The sequence below is a fragment of the Carcharodon carcharias genome, chromosome 13 (assembly GCF_017639515.1).
Source record: "Carcharodon carcharias isolate sCarCar2 chromosome 13, sCarCar2.pri, whole genome shotgun sequence".
Taxonomy (NCBI): domain Eukaryota; kingdom Metazoa; phylum Chordata; class Chondrichthyes; order Lamniformes; family Lamnidae; genus Carcharodon; species Carcharodon carcharias.
This window is the reverse complement of record NC_054479.1, coordinates 18,112,217-18,126,584: the sequence shown is the minus strand read 5'-3', so window position 1 is coordinate 18,126,584 and position 14,368 is coordinate 18,112,217. Positions and strand designations below refer to the sequence as shown.

Below are 14,368 nucleotides of genomic sequence, written 5' to 3'. Positions count from 1 at the left end.
TACCTCTACCCCAACTGATTCTACATCTTGTTCTTTTGAGCTAAGGTCATCTCTTAGTAGTGTACTAATGACATTGAGGGGAGAGTCCCATGGGGTCAATCTGGGTCTTTACAATAGTTATTCAGAAGTTAGAAGAGGTTTTAATTTTTTTTGAGTAACTATTGGTGTAACCCTATTGGAACCATCTGAAGTTTGCAATTTAAACCGGCAATTGTCCAGAGGAAGTGTTAACTTCTGGGCAATTGCTGTACAAACCCTTACCTGGCAACATCCAAGATGGATTCCCCAGCGCAACTAAGGGGAACCCCCAAATCTGATGCTGGGGAGCCAGGAGATTACAGCCCAATGTTCCATTCATCAATTTTAATTGAGTAAAATTTTTAAAAAATAACTTACCTGAACAATGTGGCTTGGTGCTGCATTGGCACGGTGTAGCTCCAGACTAGTTATCGACTTCACTGCTTTGCACACCACTCTATCCCATGCTCCAAGCGACCCTTGACACCACCAACCCAGCCCACGGCCCAAACTGCCCTATCCGAAATCCAGCACTGCCTCGGTCCTGAGGTTGCCGGATTTGAGGTACTATAGCTGTAAAAGGCAAATTCTGGTAAGTTTACATCCAAAATATTAAATAATCTGTTCTATCAGATTCAGAAGGCAAGTTAACCCTGGGCCTCACCACTTACAAGCAGCACATCATAGCTCACTCATGATTATCAGGTTTCACGAACTGGGTAACCTCCTCTTTCCCAGAATGTTTCCATTAAATACTAAATTACTGCAAAACAACTGGGAGCCGCAGTATTTGTTGCGGTGTATCTAGTTGTATCTCCAGTGTTGGTAATGTGAGCACATTTCAAGTGGATGAAACTTTTACATCGTGGACACTCTGCTGTCCTATTTTCAGGTTGTGGACATTACAAATCCTTAAGGTCAGTGCGGTTGTCTGTCATTGCACTCAAGATTCTTTGAACTTAGCTTTAACATTTGAAACGACCAGGTGGTCACGTCACTATATTCAACACGGAGTTTTGTGTAAATTTATAATGAAGTAAAAGCTACCTAAACTGCTGCTGCTTCTTCTAAAACACGATGTTGGAAACTCAGTCTCAGCTGGTAATTGAGCTCAACTGCCGTCATGGACAGAGTTTCATCACCAAACCTAGATTATTCGATTCAATTTCACTTTATTGTCCATACAGAAATTCATTTTGGGTACATTGTATGTTAAGCAAAATAGATCTAACCTTAATTAAAATATGTATTAAAAAACAATCCAATGCATTAAAGTAATCATTCTATGAAACTGACCCTGAGTGTATATCCTCGTCCATACATAAAACTCATGTTAAAAATTATTTTAGAGAATGTCACAAATGAGTTCAGGAACATCTCTTCACAGATACTACCAAACCTGCTGAGTATTTTCTGTTTTTTATTTCAGATTTCCAGCATCTGCGGTGTTTTGTTTTTTGCCCTAGATTTGATTTCTGTTCTTGGCAGATTTGGTGGACCTTAGCTGAGGTATTGGCGTTGCTACAGTTGACCCTAAGGCCATAGGGTAGGGAGAGGGGGGTAGGTTAAATCAGCAAGAATTTCCTGTCCTGATCATAATCCAGCTACACATCCTAGGAAGTGTGCATGTATTGTTAATTTAATGAGAACAGGATTAATCTTTTCAAGGCACCAATATTGTAGGCCAAGGATCAGACTGATCAGTTTTTAATAGTTGAAGATTGAAGCCCTACTCCAGCATTTAAATGCATAAGGTAGATACAAACTATTTCCTCTGGTAGGGAATACAGAACAGGAGGGCATAATCTTAAAATTAGAGCTAGGTTATTTTGGAGGGAATCAGAAAGCACTTTTACACACACAGGATTGGAAATCTGGAACTCGCTGTAGACATTAGTGTTATAAGCCCAGCTGATGTTACTACTGGACAAGTCAGAACCCAGTCTGGAACAAAAACAGAATTACCTGGAAAAACTCCAGGTCTGGCAGCATCGGCGGAGAAGAAAAGAGTTGACGTTTCGAGTCCTCATGACCCTTCGACAGAATCTTCTCCGCCGATGCTGCCAGACCTGCTGAGTTTTTCCAGGTAATTCTGTTTTTGTTTTGGATTTCCAGCATCCACAGTTTTTTGTTTTTATCCCAGTCTGGAACCTGGCTTGAAGGACACTAACTTTTATTTTTTGTTTAGAAATGTGGTGAATGACTACTGAACAGAGTCACAGAGTCTGCTGATGAACTTTTAACAAAGGAATAAAATATTAAACAAGAAAAAATGAACTACATTACAATACTCCTTCACCCATAACGATACCTTTGCAGATATACAGGTTCGTAAGGATAACACAAATTACAAAATCTATCTTATATTCTAATGTTCACAATAAATACACAATCCATGTAAACCAATAGGCAACCTGTGATCAGACATACCACACTCTGAAACCAAGTGACAGTGCCATCCAAAGCAGGTGCTATGGATCTCTCATCAACTCCACCCAGATACTTGTCACACCTTGAGCTAACTGGTCTCACTAAACGCTGTCTTTCTCCTGAGGTTTTCCAAGCTCAATTTTCGAAGAACTTGGAATTTTGTCCCAAACGACGCTTTCACTTGGACGTCTTCAACAAGGATCCACCTCCAAAGTTTGAACTCTCCTTCCGCTGTTTTCCTCCCCTGGGTCTCCACATGCATTCACGCTTCACCCTCCCACTCTCAGGCATTCAGCTGTGCCAAGCAGGACACCACTGCTTCACAGGCCCGTAGTAAGGAGTCACCAAACTTTGACTGTCATCTTGGATCTTCTGGCTTCTGGCTTCTGGCAAGCCCACTTCGCCTTGATTCTGCTCCTCGCAGCTTTGTCTTTTAACTTGGAGCCTTTTCCTCTGCTCCTTACTTTCAATTCCACTGAACAAGACCGGGTCAGACTCCTTGACTTCACTGTCTTCCTGGGACCAACTTCTGCCCAACTCCCTGGTTTTTGAGCCTTTCTTTGCTTTGGCACCTGCACCCTTCCTATCTGCTCTGGCAGTTTCTGAGGAATGGTCCTACCAAATGAAATCAAACTGCTTTTCTGTTTTTCCCTGTCTCTGTGGGCCCCCTGTTACTAGGCAACGGCTCAGTTTTCCCTACTTTGTTTTAACTTCCCTAAACCACTTCAAGGATTGTAAAACCCCATTAGAATGCAGGTATACAAACAGCCTCAGGCCTGCTGACTCCATCTCAGAGAAAACTCTAAATGAAACTAGACCCAAGTTTCACCCTTTTAACACACAAATAAAAACATATAAATTAAACTTAAACTTAAAGCTATAGCTTATTCCTAACACACACAAATACACATATGACTTAGTAAAACTAGCTCTAGTTCCTAACACTAAGTCAATTGAAAATTTCAAAACTGAATCACTCAACCATGGTAGCTGGTGGAATTTAAATTCAATTAATAAAAAGTCTGAATTGAAAGCCATTCTCAGGATTGGTGACCATGAAACATCATCAATTGTTATAAAGATCCATCTGGTTCACTAATGTCCTTTAGGGAAGGAAATCTGCCATCCTTACCTGGTCTGGCCTACATGTGGCTCCAGACCCACAGCAATGTGGTTGACTCTTAACTGCCCTCTGAAGTGGCCCAGCAAGCCACTCAGCTGTACCAAACCACTACAAAAAAGCCAAAAAGACTACCAGATGGACCAGAGCGGTTTAAGAAGGTGGCTCACTGCCACCGTCTCAAAAAGAGAAATTAGGAATGGGCTACAAATGCGATGCCAAAATCCCATAAAAGAATAATAAAAAAAGACAATATATTTTTGTTAGGTAAAGGGATCAAGAAAAATAAAACAAGTATGGGTAACTGGAGCCGGACCAGCCGTGATATATTTGAATGGCAGAACAAGCTTAAGGGACTGATGTTCCGATGTCTCCATATAATCCATGCCAATACTCTACTGCTGTTGAACTGTTATATTTTCAAAGGTTCTGACCTTTGGATATGATAAACCTGCTTATTGTGGTTCTTCAATTGGATATTAAAAATCAAACATCATTTTAAAAAAAGGAATTTTCCTGGTGTCCTGGCCAACATTCTTCCTTCAACCCAAATTATTGAAACAGATTATTAACTGATTATTAATTTCATTTATATTTGCAAGATGCAGGTTTGTCTGCATAGTTTTGCACTTTAAAGTAATTTTTGACGAAGTGGAACACGCTCAGGGAAGTGGAGACGCTATATAAATGTGAGCCTTATTCTTAAAAATCTTCATGAATGGTGGTGGCAAGCACATAAGTATTGTGAAAATGTTGAATTTATAGAGAGATACAGTCGCTAATTGAATGAGGGCATCATTCAACAAGTGAAGAAGGCACTCAGAGAAGTTTATAGTTCTGTCGAAGGGTCATGAGGACTCGAAACGTCAACTCTTTTCTTCTCCGCCGATGCTGCCAGACCTGCTGAGTTTTTCCAGGTAATTCTGTTTTTGTTTTGCAGAGAAGTTTATACTTCTGCCACCCTGTGTTAACTCAACGTTATTACAATTATAGAGTTCTTGCTTGGTTAGTGCTCTGGAAACACGCAGCTGAAAAAATCATTTTTTATTAAGAGCTGCCATCTCACTGAGGGGGCTTCAGGCTAATCCACTTCCAAAAACCTGCTGTGAAAACTCTGCTCATATTTTGATGGTTGTGACAAATTCCACTACAATAGCTGAAACAATCCACTACATTCTAAAACAAACACCAACATTCTAAATTTAAAAAACACACATTATAAAAAAAAGTCAATTTGTCCTATCTCCCAATTTTGAGGAATCAGGATCTGCATCATCGCCAAAAAAAAAGTTCTCTCTTATGTCATACTCTAACTGTGCACCAAGTTTCTTTGAAATCTGTGCATTATTGTTCACAGACAAGCAGACAAACTTAACAAATGATGAAAATATTACCACTGCCCACATTCAGTGGCTGAGGTAATTATGTATTCATGTAACTCCCTCACATAATCAAGGAAATAGTCTTTTCTTTATGTGTTATATGTTTCAGTAAGATCACCTTTCATTCTTCTTAACTTCTATAGGCCCAACCTGTTTAACCTTTCCTCATAAGATAAGCCTTTCATCCCAGGAATGAATCGAGTAAACCTCTTTGAACTGCTCCTAATGCAGCTATATCTTTATTCAGTTAAGAAGATCAATATATATTTTATATATATATATAATATAGAGGTCATGAAGAGATTGAAAATTCAGCTGCTCAGTGCCTTAATTAGTTGAACCATTGGGGAACCTCTGTTCTACCCGTATCCAATTATTTTTTTTCCACATTTTTTTCCATGTTCCTTGGTAGGTCCTGACCGTCACCCCCGCCACCCAACCCCCTGCTGCTCCTCAACAGTGCATTAGTTCGTAATTGAGAGCCAAGATGCTAGCCTTAGACTCATCCAACTAGTTTGAGCTGCACAAAAACATTTTGGATACTCTGATGGGTATTCAATTATATATGTAGATATTCATTAACACAAACATAGAGTTGAATGACGAGATCACTGAAGCATCTGCTTATAGTGACTATTTCACTTGAACTCTGTCACCAGAGTTAAATGCATTTCCTGTCCCCTCTTTCCCTGCAGACTTAAATATTTTAGGATTCAGGTCACGGTGCCAATTTGCATGAGAACCTTGTCAACAAGTGATTGTTAGTTAGGTACCCAACCTGTATGTCGATATTTACTGTACCGGAGCTAGATAACAAATCAGAAACAAGAATTCCAGCTGATATATTTCCTACCACTGCTTCAGCCAAGAAGAGTTAACTCAAAACAAAAATAAAAATACCTGGAAAAACTCAGCAGGTCTGGCAGCATCTGCGGAGACGAACACAGTAAACGTTTCGAGTCCATATGACTCTTCAACAGAACTAAGTAAAAATAGAAAAGAGGTGAAATATAAGCTGGTTTAAGGGGGGGAGAGTAGAGCTGGATAGACGGCCAGTGATAGGTGGAGATTGCCAAAAGATGTCATAGACAAAAGGACAAAGAGGTGTTGAAGGTGGTGATATTATCTAAGGAATGTGCTAATTAAAGGTAGAAAGCAGGACAAGCAAAGTACAGATAGCCCTAGTGGGGGTGGGGTGAATCAAAATAGGCTAAAAGGTAGAGATAAAACAATGGCTGGAAATACATTTAAAATAATGGAAATAGGTGGGAAAAGAAAAATCTATATAAATTTTTGGAAAAAAAAGGGGGGATCGGAAAGGGGGTGGGGATGCAGGAGAGAGTTCGTTATCTAAAATCGTTGAACTCAATATTCAGTCCGGAAGGCTGTAAAACGCCTAGTCGGAAGATGAGGTGCTGTTCCTCCGGTTTGCGTTGAGTTTCACTGGAACAATGCAGCAGGCCAAGGACAGTCATATGGGTATGAGAGCAGGGTGGAGTGTTGAAATGGCAAGCGACAGAGAGGTTCTGGGTCATGCTTGCAGACAGACCAAAGGTGTACTGCAAAGCGGTCACCAGTCTGTGTTTGATCTCTCTAGTGTAGAGGAAACCGTATTGGGAGCAACAAATGCAGTAGACTAAATTGAGGGAAGTGCAAGTGAAATGCTGCTCCACTTGAAAGGAGATTTTGGGCCCTTGGACGGTGAGCAGAGGGGAAGTAAAGGGCCAGGTGTTGTACCTTCTGCGGTTGCATGGGAAGGTGCCGTGGGAGGGGGTTGAGGTGTAGGGGGTGACAGAGGAGTGAACCAGGGTGTCCCGCAGGGAATGATCCCTACAGAATGCCGCCAGGGGGGTTGAAAGGAAGATGTGTTTGGTGGTGGCATCATGCTAGAGTTGGTGGAAATGGCAGAGAATGATCCTTTGAGTGCAGAGCTGGTGAGGTGATAAGTGAGGACAAGGGGGACCCTCCACCCCTGCCTGTCCCTCTGTCCCCATCCCATCTTCCAATCCCAGCCCCGGCCGTGTATTCACCATACCACCCTGACCTTCCCCTCTCCGATGCTGAACGTTCAGTGCTCAGCAAAGGACTTAGTTTCATACCATTACACCCTCATCTCAATTAATTTTGGGCTTGGCATGATGCTGAACTCTTCTTCCGCCGCCTTCATCTCCGGGCTCACTTCTTTGGGCAGGAGTCCTCTCCCCGTTCAATGGATCCTTTTACCCGCCTCCAATATTCTCCCCCCACCTGGACCCCTCCCTCTGGATTCTTACCTTCTCTTGATCTTTTCATTAAGAACTGTCGGCATGACATTAGTCGTCTCAATTTCTCTGCTCCTCTCACTCACTCTAACCTGTCTCTCTCTGAACTTGCTGCACCCTGTTCTCTCAGGTCCAACCCTGACATTGTCATCAAATCTGCTGACAAGGGTGGTGCTGTTGTTGTCTGGCGCACTGACCTCTACCTCGCAGAGGCTGAGCATCAACTCGCAGACACTTCCTCCCATCTCTCCCTGGCCCATGACCATCAAGCCATTGTTTCCAGGACTGTTACTGACCTCATCTCCTCTGGAGATCTTCCTTCTACAGCTGCCAACCTCATAGTCTCCCAACCTTCTACCTCCTACCCAAAACCTATAAACAGCGCTGTCCCGGCAGATCGATCGTGTCAGCCTGTTCCTGCCCCATGGAACTCATTTCTTGCTATCTTGACTCCATTCTCTCTCCCCTTGTCCAGTCCCTTCCCACCTACATCCATGATTCCTCTGACACCCTACATCATATCAACAATTTCCAGTTCCCTGGCCCCAACCGCCTCCTCTTCACCATGGACGTCCAATCCCTCTACACCTCCATCCCCCACTGGGATGATCTGATGGCTCTCCGCTTCTTCCTCAAACAGAGGCCCGAACAATCCCCATCCACCACTACTCTCCTCCGTCTGGCTGAACTTGTTCTCACACTGAACAATTTCTCCTTAAACTCCTTTCACTTCCTCCAAATAAAAGGTGTGGCTATGGGTACCCGCATGGGTCCCAGTTATGCCTGTCTCTTTATGGGGTATGTGGAACATTCCTTGTTCCAGTCCTACTCCGGCCCCCTCCCACAAATCTTTCTCCAGTACATCGATGACTGCTTCAGTGCTGCTTCATGCTCTCGTCTGGACCTGGAAGAATTTATTAATTTTTGCTTCCAATTTCCACCCTTCCATCATTTTCACATGGTCTATTTCTGACACTTCCCTTCCTTTTCTTGACCTCTCTGTCTCAATTTCTGGTGATAGACTGTCCACCAATATCCATTACAAGCCTACTGACTCCCACAGCTACCTCCACTACAGCTCTTCATACCCCGCTTTCTGTAAGGACTCCATCCCATTCTCTCAGTTCCTTCGCCTTCGTCACATCTGTTCTGATGATGCCACTTTCAAAAACAGTTCGTCTGACATGTCTTCCTTCTTCCTTAACCAAGGTTTTCTGCCCAAGGTGGTTGACAGGGCCCTCAACTGTGTCCAGGCCATCTCCCACGCATCTGCCCCACACCTTCCTCTCCCACCCAGAAACATGATAGGATCTCCCTTGTCCTCACTTATCACCCCACCAGTTTCTGCATTGAAAGGATCATCCTCCGCCATTTCCGCCAACTCCAGCATGATGCCACCACCAAACACATCTTCCCTTCAACCCCCCCCCACCCCGGCGGCATTCTGCAGGGATCATTCCCTCCAAGACACCCTGGTCCATTCCTCCATCAGCCCCTACACCTCAACCCCCTCCCACGGCACCTTCCCAAGCAACTGAAGAAGGTGCAACACCTGCCCCTTTACTTCCCCTCTCCTCACCATCCAAGGGCCCATACACTCCTTTCAAGTGAAGCAGCATTTCACTTGCACTTCCCTCAATTTAGTCTACTGCATTCGTTGCTCCCAATGTGGTTTCCACTACATTGGAAACACCAAGCGCAGACTGGGTGACCGCCTTGCAGAACACCTTCAGTCTGTCCGCAAGCATGACCCAGACTTCCCTGTCACTTGCCATTTCAACACTCCACCCTGCTCTCATGCCCATATGTCTGTCCTTGGCCTGCTGCATTGTTCCAGTGAAACTCAACGCAAACTGTAGGAACAGCACCTCATCTTCCGACTAGGCATTTTACAGCCTTCCGGACTGAATATTGAGTTCAATAATTTTAGATCATGAACTCTCTCCTCCATCCCCACCCCCTTTCTGATCCCCCCGCCCACTTTTTTTCCAATAATTTATATAGATTTTTCTTTCCCACCTATTTCCATTATTTTTAAATGCATTTCCATCCATTGTTTTATCTCTATCTTTTAGCCTATTTTGATTCACCCCACCCCACCCCCACTAGGGCTATCTGTACCTTGTTTGTCCTGCTTTCTATCTTTTATTAGCACTTTCCTTAGATAATATCACCACCTTCAACACCTCATTGTCCTTTTGTCTCTGACATCTTTTGGCAATCTCCACCCATCACTGGCCGTCTATCCAGCTTAACCCTCCCCTCCCCCCCCCCCACTTAAGCCAGCTTATATTTCACCTCTTTTCTATTTTTACTTAGTTCTGTTGAAGAGTCATACAGACTTGAAATGTTAACTGTGTTCCTCTCCGCAGATGCTGCCAGACCTGCTGAGTTTTTCCAGGTATTTTTATTTTTGTTTTGGATTTCCAGCATCCGCAGTTTTTTGCTTTTACCTAAGAGTTAACTCAATATGGATTAGAAATTACATCTGTAATTTTCCTGGTCTGCATAGCTCAAGCATGAGTTTCTTCTCTTTAAATCCTCCTTCCATCAATGTATCCAGTCTATGATTGAGGGTCATGCAACTAGCCAAATTATTAGTCTCTACAGGACATAGATTATTGATACTTTTGGATCAATTAGACATCTAGAAAGATGAGACTGGTGTTACTAGACATCACATGCTCTCTTATCTCAAATAAGCCGACATCGAACTCATCTAAGGTCCCCATTATCTTGGAAGAAAGTCATAAAATTTAATGAAATAAAAAAATACTAACAGAATTTCCTTCCCCAGAAAGCAGTGGAGGCTGGGTCATTGAATTTATTTAAGGCAGAGTTATGTTTTTGATAGACAAGGGAGCCAAGGGTTATGGGGGGCAGACAGGAAAGCGGAGCTTAGGCCACAACCAGATCAGCTATGATCTTATTGAATGGCGGCGTAGGCTCGAAGTGCCGCATGGCCTACTCTTACTCCTCAGTCCTATGTTTTATCACTGTAACCTTTTTGAGCTTCACAACTGCCCCAGAACTCTGCATTCCTCAAATTCTGGTTTCATGTGCACTCCATGGGTGGCCATGCAATCCCCCATCTAGACTGTACACTCTTTCTCTTAAACTCTCCACTTTTCCTTTGACTGTCCTTAAAACTGACACCCTTAATAAAGCTTTTACTCACCCCTCCTAATATCATCTGACTTGGCATGCATTTTTGTCTGATGGGGCGTCTGTGAGGCATCTTGGGGTGTTCTTGTGCACTATATAAAATGCAATATGTTACTGAGTTATACAGACAAGAAGGGTTCCTTGGTTGATTTGCAACTCTGTTGTTAGCTGATCTCAAGGATGGTGGTATGTATGCTATAATCAACCTCTGAATTAGGTAAAAAGGTAAAAATCATCCAGGGGTGGAATTTCTGATCCCCTATCTGCTGGAAGTCCATGTGTGAATGTTAACTGGGTTCAGCTGCATTATCACCACCACCAAACAAGACAAATAGCCTACTAAGGCTCACAAAGAGTCAGTACAAATAAATATGTGCAATACTGGTGGTTCGCGGTGGAGATGTAGCCTGGCAAGGAGTCAAATTCCTTCAGGGTTTAGAGGGAGAGATGGAGGGGGTGTGGGAAGGTGGAAGAAAACCGACAGCGAAAGGTGCAGCAAAAAAAAAAATTCCACCATTTTACGCACAAGAGATTTTATTTATATAATAATAACTGATTAAAAATGCAAATAAAAACATTCAAGTTCCAAACTGTGTTTCTTTTTCCATGGTCATTGCCTCGAAAATGAAATGTCACAGGCTCAGTACAAAGGTTTAGAACAAAAAGCTGGGAGTCTTTTAATAAACTTAAACATTGTATTACAAACATCAATAATTCAATTCGAAAACAAGAGACACTTGTTGGCTTCCCTGGCTGGGTTTCAGGGCCATCAAGAATACATGTGAATTGGCAATGAATCAGTTGAACGATTACACTAGATGAGCTTTTAAAGGTTTAAATCGTCTGAAATTTAAATAGTTACAAAACAGTCCTGAGTGTTACGCACCTTCTCAGGGGTTTTTAGAGATGAGTAATGAATGCCAGCTTAGCCAGCAACACCCACATCTTGTGAAAAAAAAAAATCAGCTGTGAACAGGAACAGCTGCTAATTAAGCAAAGGTGGCATCGTGGTGACTGGGGTGCTTTATCGACCCCTTTAATCACACTTTGATTTAATGTTTGTAAGTTTCCTTTGAATTTTGTCTTTTGTTTTTGCGGTTTCCCTTTAAGGGGCTGCCTTTTACTTTGTCCCTTGATTTGTTAATTTAGTTTATTTCGTTTGTATTAAAATAATTACATTTCACACAGATTAGCTCCATCAACTCCAGGTGGAATAACAGAGCAATGGGAATATTTCTGTGGCAAACCGAAATGATGCTTAAGACTTCCATTGCTATTTACAAAGAGCTAAGACTTCAAAGCCCAAGTTGCTCAATACTTTATAAAAGATGTTAGCTTAATTTCTCTCAACTTAATCATCTCCAAGTTTATATTCATATTCCTAAACTCTGCCTCATCAAGAATATTTAAAGTCTATTTTAACATTGCATCTTGCCAGTAAAAAGTATACTTAAACAAGAAAAAGCTCAAAGATAATTCCAATGGTATGACCTAAATGACCCTCCCTTGTTGAAAGGATTCGTACAAAATAAAATCCAGTCTGTTATTAATTGTAAAGCAGCCAAATTTAATCTAAATTGGTGCTGTTCAAATGTACAGCCTTAAAATTGAAAATCCAAACTAAAGTTGCCAGTTGTGATTTTGTTCCTCTCCTGGCCTCTGTGGCCTACTTGAATGTCGGAAGTGAGCAATTAACCTACTATTGTGACTTATCCAGTCATACACTTTACTTCCCCAATCTTAGATGGCAAATAATTCTGCAATGTGGTAGGATAAAGCAGGCACATGCTGGGATGAAGGGCTGATAATGCAACATTTCTGCCTTTGATGTGGCCAGAAGCTGCTTCCTGAAACTCAGAAATCTTTTTTAAAATATTTATTTTGAGATTAGGATAAGTTAGTTTCAGTGTGGCAATCAATGTCTAAAGTAGACATTGGTCAGGGTGAATAAAATTAAACATTTCCAGTTTAATGCTCTTTAATTTGAGAATTCAAACACCACAGCAGTAAAGATGTCAGTTCCGTACATGTTTATTCAAAATGTGCACAAGTGCTTATTTACTTTTGAAAGACTTTACAGCCTGAGCTAAGCAAAAAAACTTATAAAATTCATATCAAAAACATAATTATCACGAATCTTATGCTCAGACATGTTATCTGAAATCAGCTGTTTTTAATCATCCTCCAGAATTTTAAATCAATAATTTAAAAGTATTTTGTATTGATATTCAGAATCTACCAATAAGCCCACCACTTTGGTTTTGAAATCTCCAATTTAAAATATTTTGTTGAATTTTATTAAATCATATTTTTTCCTATGTCTGTTTCCATCCAGTATGCTTTCCAAGCCTCCCAATTCACTCATATGCCACAGCACCAATGCCAATCTTCCATCTCTTGCACTGTCTGATCATCTTCTTCCCCAGGCCTCCAATTCCCTTCCTCAGTCTCTACTTTCCTCCTTCCCCTCCAGATTAGAAATATGGTGAGGGAGTGGAGAACTGGGTCACACAAACCAATGTAAAACCCTCATTAGCTGATAGCTAATTCGACTTGCCAGCCCAAAAAGAAAATGTTGCTGTATGCCAATGTTGATTCCTAATCTAGGAAGAAAGTGAGAATCTGAAGGCCATCAGGAGAACAAGTGAGTGCTGAAACTGATCATTGTCGCCCTTCAGTACTTCTAGACCGCCAATGTAAAGCTCAGACACATACTTTCAGCAAGAATTAAAAGCCTTCAAACGCAAGACACCATAATGAAATCTTCCTGACCCATAAAGCTGTCTGACCATTTGATACCCAGGTTAAATGGCCCATTACAGCATAAACAATTAATTATATTAGGCTGGTCTTGCAAACACCAACAGTGTTAATGCAGTAATATAAAAAAAGAATCAGGATGTGTTATGGATTGAACATTTTAATATCTGGTAATGTTTTCTAAGATGCCTGAACTCAGGGTGTGAGTTTCCCATCCCCCCCACTGCCCTACTTTTCATGAACGTCACTTCCTGTTGCTAGGAAGACAGATATAGCCCAGGTTATGCACAGTTCCACACACTTAATTGTGCTGCTTGGTCAACCTTGGTTGAAGCGCACTTGAAACCACACAGGTAGGGAATTTTGCGTTCTTCTCCCCTCTTGCTTTAACATTTCCCTGCTGGATGTCCTGGCCAAACTCTGTCAGTTTTAGGCTTCCCCTTCTTTTACTTCATAGAAACTCTGGTTCAAATGTTAGTTAATACTGGGACTTATAGGTTTCCCTGATTGAGAATCCATTAACTATTTTTGCCACTAACATTTACAATTCCTCGAAATGGTCTATCAGTAGATGCTGTTTTAATTTGTACTGTGGGAAGCAAAATTATTTACCTACTGCAAAGCTGGAGGAATATAGTGGATCTGAATTTCTTAGAGCCTGAATGGAAGGAATTGAGGATTATGTAGAGCCTTCAGAACATGTATAACAGCATAACATGGGTTTTGTGTACCAACCACCCACTAGAGAAAGAATAATCTTCCAGGCAACCAAGTGGTTAAGCCCTGTGAACCATTCATATTTAATGTATACTAATCAGAGATCCTTAGAGATTTAAACAGCTCTGTTGTTTCACATGAACTTCAACCTAACTTTCCGAGTTGAGTTTCTCCTTCAATTAAGTGCAAATTGTCTACCATAACATCCATCACATAAAGGGAGTGAACACTTGGCTCTGTCTGGCTATGTTGAGAGGTCACGTAATGTGGATTTGATCCAGATACTCAATCCATTCCAAGGCAAGACTCACATTTCACAAGCCAGTCTTATATTTCTCAGCTTCTGAGCTATGTCCAGGCTATTCTTGGTCGGTGGAACATCTAATAAAATATAAAACAGGAGCAATAAAAATCATGTTTCTCACTTTAAAAACTGAATAGCTTAGAGTGTCAGTACTAGATGGCACTCTGCTTCCTGAGCCACTGCGGTGCTTCAGGCATCTATTGTCAATGTG

At 41.7% G+C, this 14,368-nt stretch overlaps 1 protein-coding gene across 3 annotated transcripts in view; it reads right to left on the bottom strand.

Annotated features, from left to right (window-relative positions):
- Nucleotides 1-10,892: 10,892 nt before the first annotated feature.
- The window catches only part of LOC121286330 (trichoplein, keratin filament binding), a 32,558-nt gene continuing 29,082 nt past the window's right edge, over nucleotides 10,893-14,368 (bottom strand). For all 3 annotated transcript variants that reach the window (XM_041203413.1, XM_041203412.1, XM_041203414.1), the window contains exon 13: nucleotides 10,893-14,234. In XM_041203413.1, coding sequence (XP_041059347.1) covers nucleotides 14,202-14,234 — 33 coding nt within the window. In that variant the 3' untranslated portion in view covers nucleotides 10,893-14,201. The remainder of the gene's footprint in view (nucleotides 14,235-14,368) is intronic.